We start from the raw sequence: 19,386 nt of genomic DNA on the forward strand, positions 1-19,386 counted from the left end.
CCTCAAGCTTGTTAGTTTGTAAACTAACTTTTAAGGCACTAGCTGCTTTGTGTGTACAAAATAAAGTTGCCTTTGGGTTGAGATTTCAGCTCCTGTCGCTCGAGGCTGCAGCATAGTCCTCCTGCAGGGACTTGCCCCAACACGGCACACCCACGAGACAGCAAGAGAGTGACAATTGTGTTTGTTGTTGTTTTGTTTATTGTATAAGGTAGTAGTTAGGTAGTAGCATATAAATTTATGTAACGTACGATTAACATAGTATGTAAAAAAAGACATAGCTAGCTTAAATACTTGTTCACTTGATGCGCTGATCCTGTTCTTGATTCTCATCCTGATGCTGAGCCCCGTCCATCCGTCAGCCCCATCAATCCATTAATCCATCCATTCTCGATCAATTGCTGTTGCTTTTTGCTTATCTAATCTCAATGCGGTGTGTGTGTGTGTGTGAATGTGTTGGAAGGATGTGTGCGAGTGGTAGAGGGGGGGGGGGAGGAATAGGCGTTGACATCTAAAAACCGGCAACACCGCCACGCTTGCGATAATCGGCATTCGCATAGACAGCCGTGGCATTTCTCGCTATGGCCGTGACCACCGATGACAGGTCGTTCTCGATCGGCTTGAGGACGTGTCCCCGCTTGGACAGCAGCTGCAGCAGCGAGTCGGAGAAGCCGCTCTTCTCGTACTCCAGGACATCGGGCATGAGCTGGTGGTACACGCGCGGTGCATCTATCGCCGTCTTCAGGTCCTGTCCGAACCACAGGACGCGTGCCGCCACCTCCACCACAGCGGGAATGATCCGAGCGCCGCCGGCCGCCCCAATGGCCAGACGAATGTCGCCCGCCCTGTCGGCCAGAAGCAGTGGCGACTGCGAGGACATGGGCCGCTTGTGGGGCGCTATGGTGTTCGCCTGCGAGACGGGCAGTCCGTAAAAGTTGTTCTCCACCGCAAAGTCGTTCATGCCGTTGTTCAGCACGATGCCAGTCCGCGGTCCAATCAGCGACGAGCCAAAGCTGCAAAGGAGCAGTAGATACAAATAAGAAGGAATAAAGGAAACCCCATCGAACTCACTAAGAATTCACCGAGCTGGTCACCGACACGGCGTCCCCGTTGGGTGCCAGAACCACCAAATTGGCAGTGCCATCGGGATCCCCATTGGCACCGAACTGTGCACCGTAGGCCGCTGGACCCTCGAGCACGTGACTGTCGTTGATCTTGGCGCGATTCTGTGCCCCAAACTCCGGACTATTCAGCTTGCTGACCAGCTCCCGCACATCGATAAAGTGGAGATCGCCCAGCTCCGAGCGATGGGCAAACCCGAACTTGATGGCCTCGGCAAACCGATGAAGGGTGCGGGCACGCAGATCCTCGCTGGCCAAGTCCTCGCTGGTGAGGTTGTAGCCCTGCAGGATGCTCAGCGCATGTGCCACCACAGAGCCAGAGCTGACGGGCGGCACCACATACAGCGTATCCTCGCCCAGCTCCATGGTTATCGAGTGGACAACATCGGCGGAATAGTACTGCAGATCGTCGCCGGTTATGATGCTGCCCAACTCCGACAGATCCTCCACGAGCAGCTTGGCCAAGGTGCCGTTGTACATGTCCAGTGGTCCGTTCTCGGCCAGCAGCTTGTACGACTCGCAGAGCTGCTTCGGTGGCTTCACCACAGTGCCCGAGGCATGCGGCAGGCCGGTCTCCTTGTTGGCATAAATTCTAAATGGAAAGTGAATGGATTTGAGCATCGAAGAGTATGTTAAGGCGTGGGATACTCACTTATAGTGCTCCTGCTCCTTGATGAATGGCCAAACGATTTTCAGTGCCCTCGCCATGTGCTTGGACACGTGATAGCCAGCCTCGCACAGCTTCAGCGATGGCGCCACAAGGTCCGCCCAGGGCAGTTGGCCAAATCTGGTGTGCGCCTCATGGTAGCCCATTACCTCGCCGGGCACCGCAATGCTCAGGGGTCCCCTGATCGACAGCTCCGGACTCTTGTCGAAAATGTCCGGCTCAGCGGCGTAGGGCGCCACCTCGCGGGCATCAATGGAAGTGGCGTGCCGCTCCTGGCGGCTGTAAACGTTCATCAAGAAGCCACCGCCAATGCCCATGCTCTGCAGCGTCAGCAGACCGTTGCACAGGAGAGCGGCAATGGCCGCATCCACAGCGCTGCCATTCCGTGAGAGTATGTCGCTGAGGGTTGGCAAATCAATTTGATTGGAGTTTGGAGTTTGAAAATTGATGTCCATGTCCATTCACTCACCTGCCAATCTTGCTGCATTCGAGATTGTCCGAGCTCACGGCTGCCTTCTGGTAGACACCCAAAATGGAGCTGAAATTCTCGCTAATATCGATGGCAATCTGATCCGCAAACTGTGTGGGCGTGGCCGCTGTCGCTGACGTTGAGGCGGCCACATTGGGCAGTGTGTCGGCATCCCCAGCAGGGGTGGTGGCTGCGCCCATCGGTCCATCATCGAGGAGATTGAGATTGCCAATAGGTGTTGGCTGATCGGTGTCCTGATCCTGCTCCTGCGACTGCTCATCTGTTAAAGTAAATCTGTTAAGTGTCTTGTGGCTTTCTGTTGTTGTTGTTGTTGTTGTTGCAATTGTTGTAGTTGTTGTTGCAGTTGCAGTTGCAGTTGTTGGTGGTTGTTGTAGTGCTGTTGTTGTTGTTGTTGTTGTTGTGCTAATTGTTGTAGTTGCTGGTGGTGCTGGTGGTGGTGCTGGTGCCGTGCTACTTGCAATTTCAAATGTTGCCTCTGCTGTCGCTGTTGCCTCTGTGCTTGTTGCAACAAATGTTGCAGCTGTTGCAGCTGTTTCTGTTGTTGTTGCTGTTGTTGTGCTGTTTCTATATGGCGTCGATTTTGGCCAGTCTTCGTTGTTGCAGTTGCAGTTGCAGTTGCAGTTGTAGTTAGGTGAGGTTAGGGTGTAAAGTTTTACGTTTTGGTTTTTTTTTCATGTGAATACTTTTTGGTGCCACAATAGAAGAAATTATTTTGAGCTTGATTAAATGCCTGGTGCTTGGTTAGAATGGATCGGAGCATGCAGAGAAAGCAACGATATCGATAACGATAAGTGTCAGTCCGTCTGTCTGTCTGTCCGTCCGTCCGTCTGTCTGTCCGTCTGTCTGTCTGTCTCTGGTCTGTCTGTGTGTGTTTGTGTGTGGTTTAGTTTGCCTTTTGGGTGAGTGACTTGTTAGCTGGGTGTGTGATTGCCTCGATCCTGCTGCCCCATCCCACAACCCACACGATCTGTACTCACCACTGAAGCAGAGGCTGATGATGACGTAGCTGATGAGGGCAATGCCAATGAAGCAGATGAGCACAATGGTCAGCTTCTTCATCCAGGCGAGCAGTTTGGCACGCCTGCAACAAGGACCACACATAAATACACACATAAACGGAGGGCATAAACTTGAACTCACATCTTTTCACGTCTCGCCTCCTCAGCTGCGGTTGTATCCTGCATTAGTTCACCGCCATTCTTCTCCTCATCGGAGTCCAGGCCGCTTGCCGATTTCAGTGGAATCTTGTTCATGGCATCTTCGTTGCTGTGGTGCACCATTTTGTGGGCATCTGCTGTTGCCACCGGTCCACTTGCGGTCGTTCCTGTTGCAGCTGTATTGCTGCAGAGAGAGAGCGAGAGAGAGAGAGAGAGCAACAGTTAATGTCTGCGAGCGCCTGGAGGTATGCAACAGTTTTCGCCAGCAGGCCACAAAGCAAACTGAAATCAAACTTTCATGTTCGCCAGCAGCCAGCCAGCAATCCTCCATCAGTTGACTACAAAATCCCCAGCACCCAGCACCCAGCACCCAACACCCACACCCCGCCATGCTTCCCCGCAAGCTGTTTTCAAACTCTTCAACAATCGACAGCAGCGACGACGACAACGAGGACAGCGCCCTGTCGTCATCGGCAACTTTGATGGCAGGATGTGGTCTATACATACATACATATACATGTGTGTATACATATGTATGTGTACATGTAGTTGTGTGCGTGCATGCCTGTGTGGGGGTGGGCGTGCCGCTTTGAAAATGGGTCAGACACACGTCAGCGTCGCAGCGTCGCAGCGTCGCAGCTGGCAGCACAGCAAAAAACAGAAAACAGAAACAGAGAAGCAGCAGAAGCAGAAACAGAGGCTGAGGCAGAGGCAGAGGGCAGGCCGCAATCGCCTTTAATGCATTTTTCCTGCGCTTTTCCTTTGTTGTTTCGGCCATAACCATAATTGAATGTTGTGATTGCAGCCTTGCGTGGTCTTGTGGTGGCTCGTGGTGCACCACAATGGGTGGTCAATGCACCCAGAAATTTGGGTTAATTGCCACAGCTATGGATAAGCCATCAAACGGAACTTTTGCACCGCCGGACCTGACCTGCGGCCACGATTTAATTGTTACTCGCAATTCGTACTGCTGCCGATAATGACGACACTTGCCTTTGGAACACACAAAATACAGTGTGCTGCCGCCAAATAGATCACTTGAACCTGCAAAATGATGATCTAAGGCTGCAGGATACCATTCTTCAAGGCAAAAAAACGAAGAAGTTTCAAATAATTCTACTTGGCACTGGGTCACCGCACCCTTTCCAAAGGCATCATCATTTCTTGAGACGTACTGTATGTAGCTTTTGTTGCATGCCACGGGCTGGCATGGCACTTGGCAGGCATTTGTTGCATTTTTAGGTCACCTGCATTTAACTTCATTTAATTCTCGTTTAATTGCAGCTCGCCGTAGACGCATGAACCAGCAAGCAAGGCAACAATTATGTGGCACGGGGAATGCAGTTTAGGTTTACGATCCACCCACTAAACTACGCCCAGAAGGAAGCCACAATTGAGTAGCGATGCCATGTCGCATGTCAGTCAATGGAACAACTTTTGCTTCAGCAAGTTTCCTTTTTGCTCAGGTTTCTCGTTCCTGGTAATGTATTTATTTTCCCCAAGCGACACTAAATATTTCTTCCACTCATCCTCCTTTCAATGTATCCATTATAATTATAGGGAAGTGTTCTACTCATTGAGAGCTTAAATCAAATGTTTTCCTCGTTCAGTTTACATTCAAAAGCTTTCCCCTTTGTCTGTAGATCCCTAAAACTTTCATCGTATACCTTTTATTTCGACTGCCTTTTTTGCCGCTTCTTTGCCGTTGTCTGATCCGTGTGGACGGATGTCAGTTTTTGGCGCATGCGCAGCGCCCCCCAAAGACAAATTCGGAATGACAACCGATTGAAAATCGGAATTGATTGTCATTATTATTAGCTGTACGTGAGTCGATTAATGATTAATTTTAAATTTCAAAAATTTCAACTTAACATTTATAAAGAAATGAAGCTACGGTCCGGCACTTATGGGCACGAACTACAGTGCGACAATGAGTGAATATTCAGTACAGTTTCTCTCTGTGTATTGCAGATATCTTTATAAACATTTTCTTGGAGAATGATTGAATGCATCGTGGACTTACTGTCATCTGTGCCGACTGCTGCTTATCAGAGCTTCCTCTGCATTGGGCAGCCAGTGACAGAGGTCATCTGGTACAGTGCGTGAAATACTTATACATCGTTTTGAGAGAAAGCCACTAGCTAAGACTAGCCGAGCTGGACTTCAACTTGCGGCGAGAATGCTGGTAAATATAATTTCGAAATAATTATGCCATAAAAGAGCCTTCAATTACCAAGTCAAGTGGCGGATGGAGGAAGAGGCGCCAAGGGGCCATAGCCATAGCCATAGCCATAGCCATAGATCACGGTCGATCGGGCGTAGAAAATACAACAAACGAAATTCCATTTGCATTTTAGATCGGGCAATTAAATCAACAACAATTTGACAACAAATACAATTAAAATGCACGAAGACGAGCGCAAATAAATCAAATTTGGAGTGTGGACGGAAGGGAGTGGCCTGGCAAAGGGGGGGGGTGATGTGTACTTATGTATGTACATAAAAGTCAGGTCCGAATGATGATCAATCCACCGCACCAAAGACATGGGTGGAGTGGGCTCTACATGCGACCCACTTACATTTTCAAATTGCAGTGCATAAAAATGTTAATGTTTGCTTTGGCCACAACAACAACAGCAGCAGCGAAAACTGACCAAAAGTGAAATATGTACCCAGTGCCGTGCACTGAAAGACATCAACAGAGAGTGTCCCCATTCTTCATTCAGCTTTATGGATGAGTCAGCTCTGAACTGTTTATGCAGCAAAATGATAGGGTCAAAAAAAGGAACAAGAAATTTCCAATTTCCAAACAACAACATTCAGCTGATTCGGGAGTGCAGTTCGGATACAGATCGGGGGTCGTGCATTGCATTATCTAAAGCTTATCTTTCCAACAATTAACCAAAAGTGTCGAAGCAATCTTCAAAGAGATAAGGAGAGGGCATGGCAGCCAGCATGAGAATAAGTATTCCCATGGAGTACAGCAAACAATGATCTGGCATTTAGAAGGCAGATCAGCCCAGAGATGCCAATGCCATTGGCAGTAGCGTGTCGTCTCTCATTGTTGTTGCTATTGCTGGCCTGAGTTGATATTATTTGTGCGGCTGAGTACTACTATTTTGACACATTTCGCATTTCCAATCCAATCCAATCCGATCCCATTCGTGACAGTGCAAATTGATCTCGCCCAAAGTTCAGGGCCGTTTCTCCACAGATAAGTATTGTGGTTCACGACAGGCAGACATGCGGGTGCATATATCATGTGTATATGGGTATTGTCGATAGACAGAGAGAGAGTGTGAATGGGGGGGGGAGGGAGTACAGATTAGCTGGCATGGCCAGAGACAGTGTCGGGTATTATATCTGCTCAAGTATACATATAACAATATGGATGTATGAATGGAAATCCAGGCTGAGGGAGCTGCGGAGAGATGCCTTATGCTGTTGCTGCCACTGCTGTTGATTAAGTTGTCAGCAATCAGCAGCCTCGACAGCAGCCTCAATGGCTTCCCAAAACGAAACAGCGTTTAGCATCCATTACTGTTAGACTAAGTGGCCCCAGCCCCAGCCCCAGCCCCAGTCAGAGTCTGTCACATTCAAGATCTGTGAAGCAATTGAGAGAGCTTCTTAGAATTGAGCTAGATAAAGACTGCACTTGCTCTGAATGGATAGGATAGGATGGTATGGGGATAGGAGTACGAGGAGGAGGTGCTGAAGCGTGTCATCCACAGCATTTCGCGGGATCAAAGAATGGTCGCCACCCGCCGCTTCCCTTTCCGAGCACACCCGAAGGAAGGGATGGGCGGCTCACACAATTGAAGGTCACTATTATCACAAATTACATGTTCATATGTACGAATTGATGTAAATATGTATGCGCCACAAAGGATAAATGACAAGTCAAAAAGAATCTCAAATTCTGCTTCTCCATGCACGTGTTCCCCCTAAACGTATTCAAATTTAGATGTGTGGCACTGATTGAATTACCTCACGGGATTAAAGTAGAATGTTTCGCTTCACAAATGAAATGTCCGTGTACATGTGTTTGTATTTCTTTAGCTGCGAGAGAATTGACTTAAAATTATTGAGTATTGAGTTACATTTTTTGTTGGTTTGTCTTTGGAAATGAATTTTCACTAAACTTCTGCTTGTCAAATTCGTCAGGGACTGAGTAAAGAATTAAAATGTTATGGCCATAGGGAAGGTTTTCAATGGCAACTTTTACTATATGCAGACTCAAGAAAAGAAATATGTAAATGCATTTGAAGCGACTAAATCATTCGCATGCCATTATTTGTTGGACCAACAGAAACTCTCTGATCTATAATTAAAATTGAAACTTTTATCCAAAACTCCCTACACCTGACAATTGGAATTAGACGCACATATGTAGTACATAAGTACATGTGTGGGAGTGGGAGGGAAAGTATTTTCTGGATGTTTGCCAAGTAAAAGCAATTCCTCGACTCATTTCTGAAACCACAGCAATTGCAGGTAACTCAGAATTAACAGTTTTTTATATTTTATATTTTTTATATTTTTTTGTTCATTTATGAAACGGAGCATATACGAAATTATTCAAGAATTTCGACAAATTAGCAGCTAGAAGAACTGTCTGTCACCCGGTCTCTCCCTCTCTCTCTCTCTCTCTGTTTGTCTCTTTTGTGTCCCCTCATTCTTGTTCTTGGCCAGACACTCTCTGGGATGGCCTTCAGAAACAGCAAAAATCAACATCGAGCAGCAGAAATGAATGCATCTCAACAAGTGTGCCCGCTCCACGCATTTGGCGGCATTATTGGCGTCTGGCATTTATTTGGTTTTCATTCTGCCGTTTTCTCGACTCTTTGTTGCTGCTGCCCCTGCTGATTTTCTGTTTTATTTTGGTTATTTATAAATATGCTTAATAATTTTGAAATGAAACGAAAAGCACACAAAGCACACAAAGAGCAGCCGGCAGAGCAGAGCAGTGCCAACCGGAGAGGATGGTTGCCCTAGACTTGGACTTGGACTTGTTGGTTCTACTGACACTGCTGCTGTCGCCAACGTTTTTATACCCTTTCCAGAGAGTACAAGGAATATAAGAAAGATACTGCAGCAAGCAATGTATCAAATCATAGAAATATTTATGCAAATATTTAAATATGTATCATTCGAGCTGGTGTACATTTGGCAAAAATCTGTCGCAGTGTATCAAAATCGATGGATTGCCTTCTTTTAATCTTTCTCGTTTCAGGTGGGCGAACCTGGCGACGCATGCCGGCCCAAGAATCAACATGTATGTTTGTACATCTGTTCATACATACATCAGAAATAAAACCTTTTTTTATGTTTCCGTTTCTTTTTCTTTTTGCTTTTATTTGTTGCAATTGAAATTTCCTGGCCTGATACGCACACGCACAACAACAACAATAACAAAAAATGTAATAAAAAATTGTTTTTTTTTTTGTATATATTGTGGTTTTTTGTCACCTTTTCAGTGGGTTTTTGTTTGGTTTTATGCGCGGTTTTGGTGCGGTTTTCAAAAACGCGCGCGTTTCTTGCACAGCGCACTATTTATTGTAGACGCGTGAAAATCACTGGCATTCTCCTCGATGTATATATACATCAATGGCTTTATGTACATATGTATATCTGCTATAACTATAACTCTTCTATGTTTCCCAATTATATTTATTTTTTAGCCGTTTATTATGCTGATTTAGTCGCGTGTCGCGTCTGCGACGTCGTCTGGTCAACTGAATTAAGAACGGGATGGGTTCGCGGCCGCGGCCGAGGCCGAGGCAGCCTCTGCGATTCGTCTAGCCGAGTGGGCAACTTCGTCGCTTCGTCGCTGCGTCGTTGCGTCGCTGCTGTTGCTGTTGCTGCTGCTGCCAGTGCTGCTTCTAGTGCTGCTGTTGTTTTACTGTTGCTTCTATGCTGCACTGCAAATTGTTGCTGGCGTGCGGAAATCACGAAAATTAGGCGACCCCGATGGACGGCATGGGATGGAATGGGGACGCAATGGGGAACGCATTGAGCTCTACCCCGATTGTCACTTTGGAGGCGTGATTGTCGTTTTAGGCGGAGAAAAAGCAACCAACCAACCAACCACCCACCCGCCGGCAGGCCATTAAAAGCAATTTGTTGACAGTGACACACAAAAGTGAACGCACACAGAGTGTGGGTGTGGGAGTGGGGTAGTGTGTGATGGAGAGGGGGAGGTAGGCGCCCAGCGAAACAAACAAGAACAAATCGGTACGAAAATGATAACGTGGTAGGAATAGGAATATGACAGACAACTCCATGACATCATCGAAGTGACCAACACAATCCATCTCTGATTGCTACACTAGATCCGCCACAACCGGAAAATGCGCCACACACAGTGAACACAATTGCATTACGAGACATTTAACCATAATTCAACGGAGATAAAAAGTCTGTGTAGAACTGCACTGCAGTGTCCTTATCGATTACTGGAAATCCCACTGTAATTCCTTTGTCTAGTTCCTCTTTAATGTATCCACTGTGTTCCCATCTGTTCTGTGCCCTTCCTGACGTCTCACACATTCCACGATTGCTTGTGGAAGTTTCTGGAAATTCGCAAATCCCTGGAACAGGTGCAATGTTGCAGGCCTGTCTATGTGTTTGTGTTTATGCAAGCAAGTGGGCAGGTCTTATGTATGTATGTTTCTGCATATTTCGCTGGTCATCACATTCATCGCATCATCGCCAGTGTCTCCACACATCCGCTGCGTACATGCGTGCGTGCGTTTGTGTGGAGGGACGAAGATTTCCGCTGCAGTTTGACATTTTGCTAGTGCCGGGTCCGATAAGACGCAGACTTAAACAGCAGAGCAGACACAAGCACACACTCACACATGAGCATATGTATGTGTGTAGGCGGAGGAGGATGATCGTGGATGCATGTCCAAACAGATGGCGTGCTGGCGCCCGCAAGGGGAAAAAGCATGCAATTTTCCAGCCACAAACGACGACAAACGCAAAAATTGAAATGTGTGTCAACAAATTGTACAAATTATCAGCAGTTGTGGTACAGTTAGGAGCCACTCAGGCAAGGGAACGGAGCACAAGGGAGGTACATAGAGCGAGCGATGCAGCGAGCAGTGTACTTGACACGAACTCGCATACATCATATGTATGTACATACATGTACTCATTCATATGCATATGTAGATAGGTGGGCGGTATCACAATCCATCATGACAATGGGCTAATTGCGGTTCATACATCACGAGAAATGACGACCGAAGTCGATTGGCACTCTTTGACCGGCTTATTCCACTGTGCATCACCAACAGCGGAATGGACTTCCATACTGAATCTCTGCTGCCACTGTCCATGCGTGTATGGTATGAGTGTGTGGGCGGTCGGCCACTGTTGAAGATCGAAATACGCTGGAAGTTCAATGAAACAAAATGGAATGGAACGCAATGGACTGGACTGTAGGTACGACGCGTAAGTACGAGACTGAGTAAAAGAACCCAAGAATACTTGGACTAGTTGAGCTAAATCACCCACTGTAGCACTTTGGTTTGAAACTGCCTATCGAGCGTTTACTGTACATAGTACATATGTAAATGTGTATTTAATTATGTAGGTGGAATCTTAAGCCACTGCCCATCAATGGCTTTGGGCCGAACCCAATCGAGTCTTTTTTGGTTTTATTTTAATGTTGTTTTATTTTTCATAGGTGTGAATGCAGCGAGCAGACAATCGAGCAGCAGCAGCAGCCGTCGAGTCCCAGTCCAAACGAAATTTATCAATACATTTTGTTGCGTTGGCCGATGTCGGATTCCACTTCCACTTCCACGCCGACGTGATGACAAAATCATTTACCGAATGCCCTTGGGCTGCTCCTCAACGTGCATAATTTTGGTCCACTTGATCAGCCACTTGCCACCACATCTTCCCCTCGCCAGCATCAATTCTATCTGCAACTGTGTTTTGCCGGTGGGGGGGGTGTGGTTGCTCTTAGCATACTCATTAATTGGTTGAGGAAATGTTTTTCCTCTATTCAAGTGCTGTTGCACTTTCATGTGGCATGCCCCCTGCACAATCTTTACACCCTGCTTGCTCCTTCATTGCGCATTACATGCCATGTACATATATACATAAATATGTACATTTGTATATGCATAGTAAGCCAGGCCATGCTCCCGCCCTCAATCATCCTGCAACTATTTTCAGACTGTCTGACACACATTATGGTTGGAAGAAACGGAAAAGGGGGGAGGCTGAAGGCTGAAAGTGTTGGAAGGGGACTTTTGGTACGGTACAGTCTAGAGCAGGGGCAGTGCAGTCATTTGTTTACATTGTTCGGCTTCTTGTGAGCTACTTTACAGCACAGCATGGGACCCCCAACCCCATTTAACCGCACCATTCTCCCATCCGCTTCCACCCAAACCCCCCTTCTCGACCAAAATACAACCAAAAAACAAAAATGTTCCTTGTTGATTTTTCTGTTCTTTGCATTTCCTTTTTCATCTTTGATGGATTGTTTTGCGGTCCATTGAAATCGACAAAAAACTTTAAGTTGAAAGTTGAAAAAACACCAAAACGAAAATAAAATCATGCCAAGACTTGCTCTCTCTACGTCCGTACTATTTTTAAGAATGTATACACCTATCTAATCGGATGTACATTCATACCTACAATATGTAAGTGTAAACAATTTTGAAACAATTTCAATCTTTGATTAGCTTGAATCCGTTTGAGCGGAATTCTTTTCTAGTCTTTTTGTTCTTTTCTTTTCCTTTTTTGTTGCGCCGCAGATGTAAACATTTTCGGTTTGAATTGTGATTTTGGTTAGCTATAACAAGATACCAGATTATTCGACGCTCCTAAAAAGAGCATACAAATACACAGCTATGTACATAGACAATTATTTGTTAAATGATGAACAAAATCTATCTAATCGAGACTTTACCTGACCTTCGCTTCTAAGTCTCTTTTAAGCAACTCTCAATATTGTCTAATAAAATCTAGTTAAGGACTTAACTGATGTCTGAATACCCAAGAAACAGGCTGCATCCACTGGAACGAACCTTCATAATTTTGAATTCTTTGCTCAATCTGTGGACATTATTTGTATTTCTTTAACATTTAATGGTTTATTTATTCATTTTAATATTAATTCTACTGAACTTACGCTTGCAGTGTTGATAGATTTGTGGCTGAGGCTCCAACGCCGCATGCCGTGGAATGCATTTTGCAACTTGCTCTTTCTTTTTTCTTTCTATCTTACACTTCCTCTCTCGCTTCCGCTCTTCTTAGCTGTCAGCCGCGACACCTCCGAAGCTGTGACAGACGCACAAATGTATTTTAAATTGTTTATGCCAATGCAAACACAACAAAAAATACAAAAAAAATTGTCCAAAATTGTAAACTATTCTAATGATGAATGGGGAATATGAGAATTGAACACGTCTTGGCTTGGATTTGGCTGGGCACTGAGGCTTCACTTGGCTGGACACTCGACTGGGTTCGTTGCGGTTTCAGATGTTGCGCATGCCTTGAGAGACTTCTGCAAGAGCTTCGTCTGGCGGCGGCGGCGGCATTCGCGACGTTCGTTCGCTGACTGAATTCTCAGTTACCGCCGAGGATGCCTGCCCGTTCACACACCGCAGCAGCCGCGCAGCAGCAGCGACGTCGCCGGTTGTGGCAGAGGATGACGCTGCTGCTGTTGCTGCCGCTGCTGCTCCCATAAGAAACGAAAATGCCACGGAATGAGATGCGTTGCCACCTCATATCCACATCCACATCCACATCCAAATCTACAAATATCCAAATCCACCACGTGGGATGGCCAATTGTTGCTGCGGCTCGTCTATTATGGCTGTTCCCTCTGCATAAACATTGTACGTCCGTGAGTACTACGCGTACTATACAGTGCGGTATGGTTATGTAAGGTGGGTGAGTCTTTTTATTGTTATGGGTGCGCCCTTCGGTCGGCTTTTAATTAAATAACAATAAACAATAACAATAAATTAAACAACGAGGAATGGAAACTACATTTTAGGAACTAAACTTATACGTTTGCCTTTTGGCCCAAATTATTAGATGGTATATTTTGGTAATTTTCATGTTTAGGTGTAATTTTGCTCGAATTTTAGCCCAACACCTGCGTACGTGTCTCTCCAGCGACAGCTTCGCGCGTCATGCAGCAGCACCCCTCAGTCACTTAGGCGGGAGAGGGCTTCGGCTTGATGTCGTCAAGGCAAATGTAAGGAGACCTGTAATGTAAGATGTAATGCAATGAAAAACTTCTACTCAATAAAGGAATTGCCTTAAAATAATCAGCTAAAACCCTAAAAATTCATCAATGAATAAAACTCTGCGAGGAACCGGAAAGGGAAGAGAAGTTGTCGTGTGCACCATGTGTGTAGGTGTAGGCCATCAATTGCTCCGAAACGGCAGCACATGTTGCCGGTGCGGTCCAGTCACGCTGTTGGTTTGCTTTTTCTGCTTCGAATGAATCACAGACCATCGAATCCATAAAACCGGAGGAATCTATGAGCAAAGCAAAGCAACTACGGGGCAATGAAAGTCAAATGGCCTGGCCGACAGACAGACAGACAGACAGACAGATAATAATATATGGCCACAGACATTGATTATATGGACTGGCAGATAGAAAATAGCACAAGGGAATAGTACAGAGAGCAGTTGTTTCAGTTGAATACCGAAGGAAAGCTACAAGAAATGTGTGTAAGAAGTACTTGCTTTTATTTCTATGCTATCTGTGGTACATATAAGATTCGAACATTTGATTGTTGCCGAGGATACTTGGGGCACAGGTCATCGCCTTCTCATTCCCTTTTTTTGCCGACGGCCCTGGCAAGATCTACTTGTAGTACCCGGCACTTGTTTGTTTACACTCTATCGGAGGCTACCACCACCCCACAGAAAAACAGAAATCCAAAATTGAAAATCAAAAAACGGAAAAAAAAACCGGAAAAATATTGGAAACACTGGAAAGCGCTATGTGAGATATTCCAGCTGGCCGTGTAATAAAGCGCAGCAGGGAAGAGGCAATGGGGATGGCCCTGTGTGTGCCCCTCAGAATTAATATGCCTATGGCTATGCCTCTGCCTATGCCTATGCTGCCACTGCCACATGGCATGCGGCAAGAGGCACTTATGTACTTAGGGCTATGTGAGATGTGAAGTGAAGAAGTCGCAGAAACCGACACTTGCCCCACTTGACATTGACGCGCCAACAAAATAGGATGATAAGAGGGAGAGGACAGAACACCCTCATTTCAGTTGTGTTCAAAAATCTCCTACCAGGCAGCTCGTAAAAATCTATCCCACAGATACGAGACATGACGAGACCGAGAGAGAGAGAGAGAGTGACATCAGAGGCAAGCTTTTGGCCCGGAATATTTTTTGGTCATGTTTGAAATTCGTTAGAAGCAAAATGCCGAAATGCCAATGGAATTGCCCGATGATACCAAAATTATCTTTCACCGAATACGAAATTTGGATACCCTAGCAGGAGCTTGACAGTAGCCAAGATATTGATGGTAAAATACTAGGCGGATCTGAGTTTATTTCTGCAAATATGAGGGGAGTTCTGCCAGCTATATTGAATGTCTCCTCAATCTCATTGTCTGCACCAATCGAGCGACTTTACTTGTCTCTGTAATGACAGCAAACGGACCGCGAGCAAAGTATCAATTAAATTGAGAGTCGCGTGTCGATTAGCGCCATTATCGGGTAACTTTTGGGAATTGTTGTGGGCGCAGTCTGTGCTTCCCGTGCAACCAACAATCACCAGCCCACCCCGTTCGTTGGCCCAGCCATTGGCTTTGGTTTATTTATTGACTTCGAATCAATACTCGACGAACTCATCCTCAGTCCAGGTAGGGATAGGCGGGCGGCTCCGACCCAGTGTCCGCCGGTCGCACTTGCAACGTCTGCCAGAGATTATGCTTCGGCTTGCTGTAGACAGGTGGCAGCAGGCGGCGTCGGCGTAAGCGTCGCTGCAGCTGCTTGCCTGGAGCCCGAATGGGCGTCAGCCAGCGGAGCTGCTCGAGGCGACGTCGGCGGCGTTGGTGCAGCGTGCGGGATGCGCAATACGGACGCACCGTGATGTAGTAGACAATTTCGATCACTGAGAAAATGCTAAAGCCCATAAAGAGGCCCAGCAGGCCGCCAGTGTTTGCTAGGAAGGAAACGTTTTGGTATCGACATTTGTGGACATGAAACGGGGATTCTTTGACACTCACAGAGGAATTCGGTGAAGCCAAACATCTCGGATTTGGTGGTGCTGCGAAAGGTGTTGGTCATGTAGTAAAAGTGAAGTATGGAGAGCTCGCTGGCATTGCTGTGCTCGCCCTTGAAGATGTACTCGGGCAGATCCTCGCCGGACTGGAAGCGCGGATCCGACACGATGGACGAGGTGGACAAGGTGGCCTTGTAGGTCAGCTCGAAGCAGCCGGGCCAGCAGTTCTCGCAGGAGAGATTCGTCAGCGAGGACTCGATCTCAGTTTGGACGCGATTCGTGCAGATGTTGTCGTTCGGCCCGCAGACCCGTGCCGCCGGATCGATACGCGGCAGATAGTAGAGGACGCAGTTGCATTCGCGCAGCAGCAGCTTCGCCTCGCACTCCAGCTCGCAGTTCTTGCGGGAGTAGGTGCGATAGTAGGCCAAGTCATTCTCGTCCGAGAAGAGGCAGCGACGCACCGACTTCTTGATCGATCTGATCGTGGGCAGAGCATCCTCGTACACGGGCTCAATGGGTATGCGCGCCTCCCTGCCCGCCGTCACGATGAGGCCATAGTTGCTGACCTTCGGCAGCTCGGCCGGATTGTGGACGAGCACCTTGAAGCCCACGCTCATGGACTTGGTGCAGTAATACTCCGCTATCGAGGCATTCAGCACCACTGTGAGTCCCATGCGTATGCCGGTGCCGCCCGAGGTGCGGGGATAGAAGAACTCGGGCAGCTTCTTGGCATAGCCACGCTCCGCTGTCCAGTCGATGGCCTCGTAGCGGCCGTTCTGCTGCGGCGGCTCCAGACGCACATCGTCGCTGTAGTTCCGTATCAGATACGAGGGATCGAGGGCATTGAAGTTACAGCAGAGGCCGTCATCGGTGAGGATCGAATTGAAGAGCATGGAGCACTGCTCCAGGCGGGAGCCGAATCTGCAGGAGAGCAGCATCTCGTCGCACGGCTGGGCCACCTCCACCAGTATCGCCTTGAAGTACTTCCAGGTGCCGATGTAGGAGATGGTCAGATCACCGCCCTGATCGCAGAGTCCCATGAGCAGCGAGTAGTTGCTGCTCGAGCGGGAGATGCGCTGCACGCGGCTGAGCAGCGCCTGGTTCAGGTTGCAGATGGTGATGGCCGGGAAGGGCATGTTGCTGGTCAGCTTCTGCTTGGCGCTCGTCGAGATAATGATGGGCGAGGCGCTCCACTTGCCGTACACGTTCGATATAAAGAAACCCGACAGCATCACCACCAGCACAAAGGCAATGCCAAAGAAAACGCTACAAATATTGATCGAAAAATGCATCAACAATCAATTGTCAATTGATAACTTACCGCTCTGGTATGGTAATGCTCTCCTCGGCAATGTACTTGAGCCCATGCAGTGTGCTGTTTTTGAGATAGTAGACAATGCTCCGCTTGACGGCAGCTCTGCTGCACATTGTTTCATCATCGTCCTCATCTTGGGTAGAGGATGAACGGAGGCGCCGCCTGCTGTCCGTCAATGCTGACTTCATGATGCCACTAACCAGGCAGGGTCGTCGCCGCAGTGCATTTATAGCAGAGGGTCAGGAGCTGGCACTTGCACTTGCAATTTCAATTTCAATTTCCATTCCCGGTCATCAGTGCTAATCATATTGGCTGTGGGCAAACAGCAACGATTGCGTTGACCATTTGGCAGCCTTAACTGCCAAATTGAATGTGCCGGGCAAGGCAACCAGAAAATGCAAATGTTTGCTAACCATAAAGTCCAAATTCAAAATCACCAAAGGTCGAAAATCAAAGCCAACACCCACCTGCATTGCCCAATGGTTTCTGTGTTGTTTGTACAAGAAAATATATATGTAAATCTACATTTACAGATGCATTGAGTACTCTGCGTAGGATCCATTTAAAATTCAAGTTTACGTATTCATTGGGGCATCGTTTAATGTTGGCAACTTCATAAATAATTTCAAGTAACTTCGCGTGACCCTAGCCTAGGATTGGAGGACTTGCATTAGATTAAAATCTGTTTTTTCTTATTCATTAAAATACTCTAAAGAGTAAAGGGTAGGGCAGGGCTGGGTGGGTCAAAATGTAGCAGCCAAAAGAGCCAACTAATTCGGATTGAATTGGAAAAAGTCCACTTTGAGATCTAGAATGGCTGCCGCATTGGGTGTCTCCTTCATGCTTAGCGCCTCCACGGCATTGTCGCTGGCATGATCGTAGCCATGTCCCAAGGTGGGTGGTGCCCCGGCCACTGGGGGCTGCATCAGGTCGCTCACATTTCGCAGCAAGCTTTCCTCGGACGGTGGCAGGAGTTTGCCGCCCGCTGACAGATTCAGCCGCTGGGCTGCCTCATCGGTGAGCGTATCATCCAGCGACATGCTGAGTCCGGTGTAGTCGACCAGGTTACGCCCACCGCCAACGACTGGCCCCGCGTGCAACAGCTGCTCGGGCTCCGGTGTGGGTGCCTGTGCCGACTCCATCGCTGACATGTCCAAGGCATACTGGCCCTCGGGTATGCCCAGGACGCGGGCAATGCGCGCGTTTACAAAATGCAGGCCGGATGTGTTGCGTATGAGGCGTGTGCTCCGCAGCTGCAGTTGTGCCACAAAGTCGTTCAACTCGTGCAGGAAGAGATCGGCTCGCTGCTCCTCGCTGAGGTGCGAGTGGCGCTGCAGTTGGGTGGTTAGAAGACCAAACAATGATGGCTGATGGGGCTGGGACGTGGCTTGAAGTGGCTGACTCTGCAGCGGGTGCTGCGACTGCTCTGATGGGCGTGGCATGTGCTCGGGAAACTTGACAAAATGACGCTGCATGCGACGGCCAAGGAAGATTTTGTTGCAGCCCGGGCAAATGGCATTCTTGGGCACAGACCGTTGGGTGACGGCAGTCTTGACGGGCGAGATCTTTGGGGCTGGCATCGGAGCGTAATAGTCCTTGTCCCGTAGATCAGCCACCAATGCCTCCAAAAGCTGGGCGGATGTTGGCTCTGAGGCAATGCCAGTTGGAACTGGCGCTGTTTGCGGCATTGAAGGACGCACCAGGCGACCGGAACGCGTACGATGTGTGCCCTCAGACGGCACTGCCGGCACCTGTCGTAGAGGCACAGCAGCTGCCTGTGTAGTCTGAATGCGTTTCGGTGGGCGACCAACTTTGAGAGGAATGTGTTTTATCTCCGCTGGGCGCATTCCCATGCCTATGGGATCCAGGCAGCGGTAGATGGTCATCTGACTGGTCACGGCATCTGTGCGTATCACTTCGTTTCGCTTGCTGGCAATGGACGGACGCAAGTTACGCAAATTTGTTAAAAGTAGAACGAATTTATTTACTTACCGATCAATGACTATGTGGTCATCATTGGACAGCTTGTATAGATTGTAGGCCAGCTTTGCCAGTGCATCACAGTCCTGGTTGGCCACGTTAATTAGCTCGGGGGCCATGGCTTGGGGGCTGAACTCAAAGCGCTCCTGCGACGAGCTTTGCTCATGCTGCTCGTCCTCCATCTTTTGATCTAGCTGCATCGCACTATCCAGCTGCTCCTCCAGCAGATCATTTGCACTTCTCTATCATGTTCTGCACCGCATGCAACGGCACCCAAAATACAAAATTCGAATATTAGCTTTTTAAATTTTGCACAACAATACAAATTTGGATGATTTTGCTATTTGTTGTACCATCAGCTGTGGGACATGAGCGGAATAGAAATAACTGTGGTATTGGCTGTATCGATATGCGGAAGCAACACGTATCGC

General features: G+C 47.7%; 3 protein-coding genes across 5 annotated transcripts; all 3 read right to left on the reverse strand.

The window, feature by feature from the left end:
* Positions 1-175: 175 nt before the first annotated feature.
* LOC117581084 (glutathione hydrolase 1 proenzyme) lies at positions 176-13,010 on the reverse strand. Of its 3 annotated transcripts, none has more exons than XM_034267967.1 (7): positions 12,584-13,010; positions 3,416-3,616; positions 3,253-3,356; positions 2,255-2,864; positions 1,771-2,184; positions 1,069-1,710; positions 176-1,010 (listed from the first exon to the last, which is right to left on the reverse strand). In XM_034267967.1, exons 1-7 carry the CDS (start codon positions 12,640-12,642, stop codon positions 509-511), a joined length of 2,532 nt encoding a protein of 843 aa, XP_034123858.1. In that variant the 5' UTR covers positions 12,643-13,010; the 3' UTR covers positions 176-508. The 3 variants fall into 3 exon arrangements, with proteins under 3 accessions (XP_034123858.1, XP_034123860.1, XP_034123859.1); XM_034267969.1 differs by having other exon boundaries at positions 2,255-2,534; positions 12,584-12,767; XM_034267968.1 differs by lacking the exon at positions 12,584-13,010 and adding an exon at positions 8,902-9,175.
* Positions 13,011-13,511: 501 nt separating this feature from the next.
* LOC117580910 (pickpocket protein 28) lies at positions 13,512-17,269 on the reverse strand. The gene is made up of 3 exons (XM_034267672.1): positions 16,982-17,269; positions 15,665-16,926; positions 13,512-15,600 (listed from the first exon to the last, which is right to left on the reverse strand). Exons 1-3 carry the CDS (start codon positions 17,161-17,163, stop codon positions 15,290-15,292), a joined length of 1,755 nt encoding a protein of 584 aa, XP_034123563.1. The 5' UTR covers positions 17,164-17,269; the 3' UTR covers positions 13,512-15,289.
* Positions 17,270-17,554: 285 nt separating this feature from the next.
* Positions 17,555-19,341, reverse strand: LOC117580911. Its single transcript, XM_034267673.1, has 2 exons — positions 18,968-19,341; positions 17,555-18,904 (listed from the first exon to the last, which is right to left on the reverse strand). The coding sequence occupies exons 1-2, from the start codon at positions 19,153-19,155 to the stop codon at positions 17,746-17,748; spliced, it is 1,347 nt and encodes a 448-aa protein (XP_034123564.1). The 5' UTR covers positions 19,156-19,341; the 3' UTR covers positions 17,555-17,745.
* Between the last annotated feature and the right edge of the window lie 45 nt (positions 19,342-19,386).

The sequence above is a fragment of the Drosophila guanche genome, unplaced genomic scaffold, assembly GCF_900245975.1.
Source record: "Drosophila guanche unplaced genomic scaffold, DGUA_6, whole genome shotgun sequence".
Taxonomy (NCBI): Eukaryota; Metazoa; Arthropoda; class Insecta; order Diptera; family Drosophilidae; genus Drosophila; species Drosophila guanche.

What these genes read in the sequence shown, in the direction of transcription:
- LOC117581084 (XM_034267967.1), bottom strand. Translation starts at nt 12,642, where the DNA reads ATGCATTCCACGGCATGCGGCGTTGGAGCCTCAGCCACAAATCTATCA. An exon ending in AATCTATCAACACTGCAAGC is followed by an intron (nt 3,617 to 12,583) that starts GTAAGTTCAGTA and finishes CTCTCTCTGCAG; the next exon opens with CAATACAGCTGCAACAGGAA. An exon ending in ACCAGCTCGGTGAATTCTTA is followed by an intron (nt 1,011 to 1,068) that starts GTGAGTTCGATG and finishes GCTCCTTTGCAG; the next exon opens with CTTTGGCTCGTCGCTGATTG.
- LOC117580910 (XM_034267672.1), bottom strand. Translation starts at nt 17,163, where the DNA reads ATGAAGTCAGCATTGACGGACAGCAGGCGGCGCCTCCGTTCATCCTCT. An exon ending in AGCATTACCATACCAGAGCG is followed by an intron (nt 16,927 to 16,981) that starts GTAAGTTATCAA and finishes CAATATTTGTAG; the next exon opens with CGTTTTCTTTGGCATTGCCT. An exon ending in TGGCTTCACCGAATTCCTCT is followed by an intron (nt 15,601 to 15,664) that starts GTGAGTGTCAAA and finishes TTTCCTTCCTAG; the next exon opens with CAAACACTGGCGGCCTGCTG.
- LOC117580911 (XM_034267673.1), bottom strand. Translation starts at nt 19,155, where the DNA reads ATGCAGCTAGATCAAAAGATGGAGGACGAGCAGCATGAGCAAAGCTCG. An exon ending in GACCACATAGTCATTGATCG is followed by an intron (nt 18,905 to 18,967) that starts GTAAGTAAATAA and finishes GTCCATTGCCAG; the next exon opens with CAAGCGAAACGAAGTGATAC.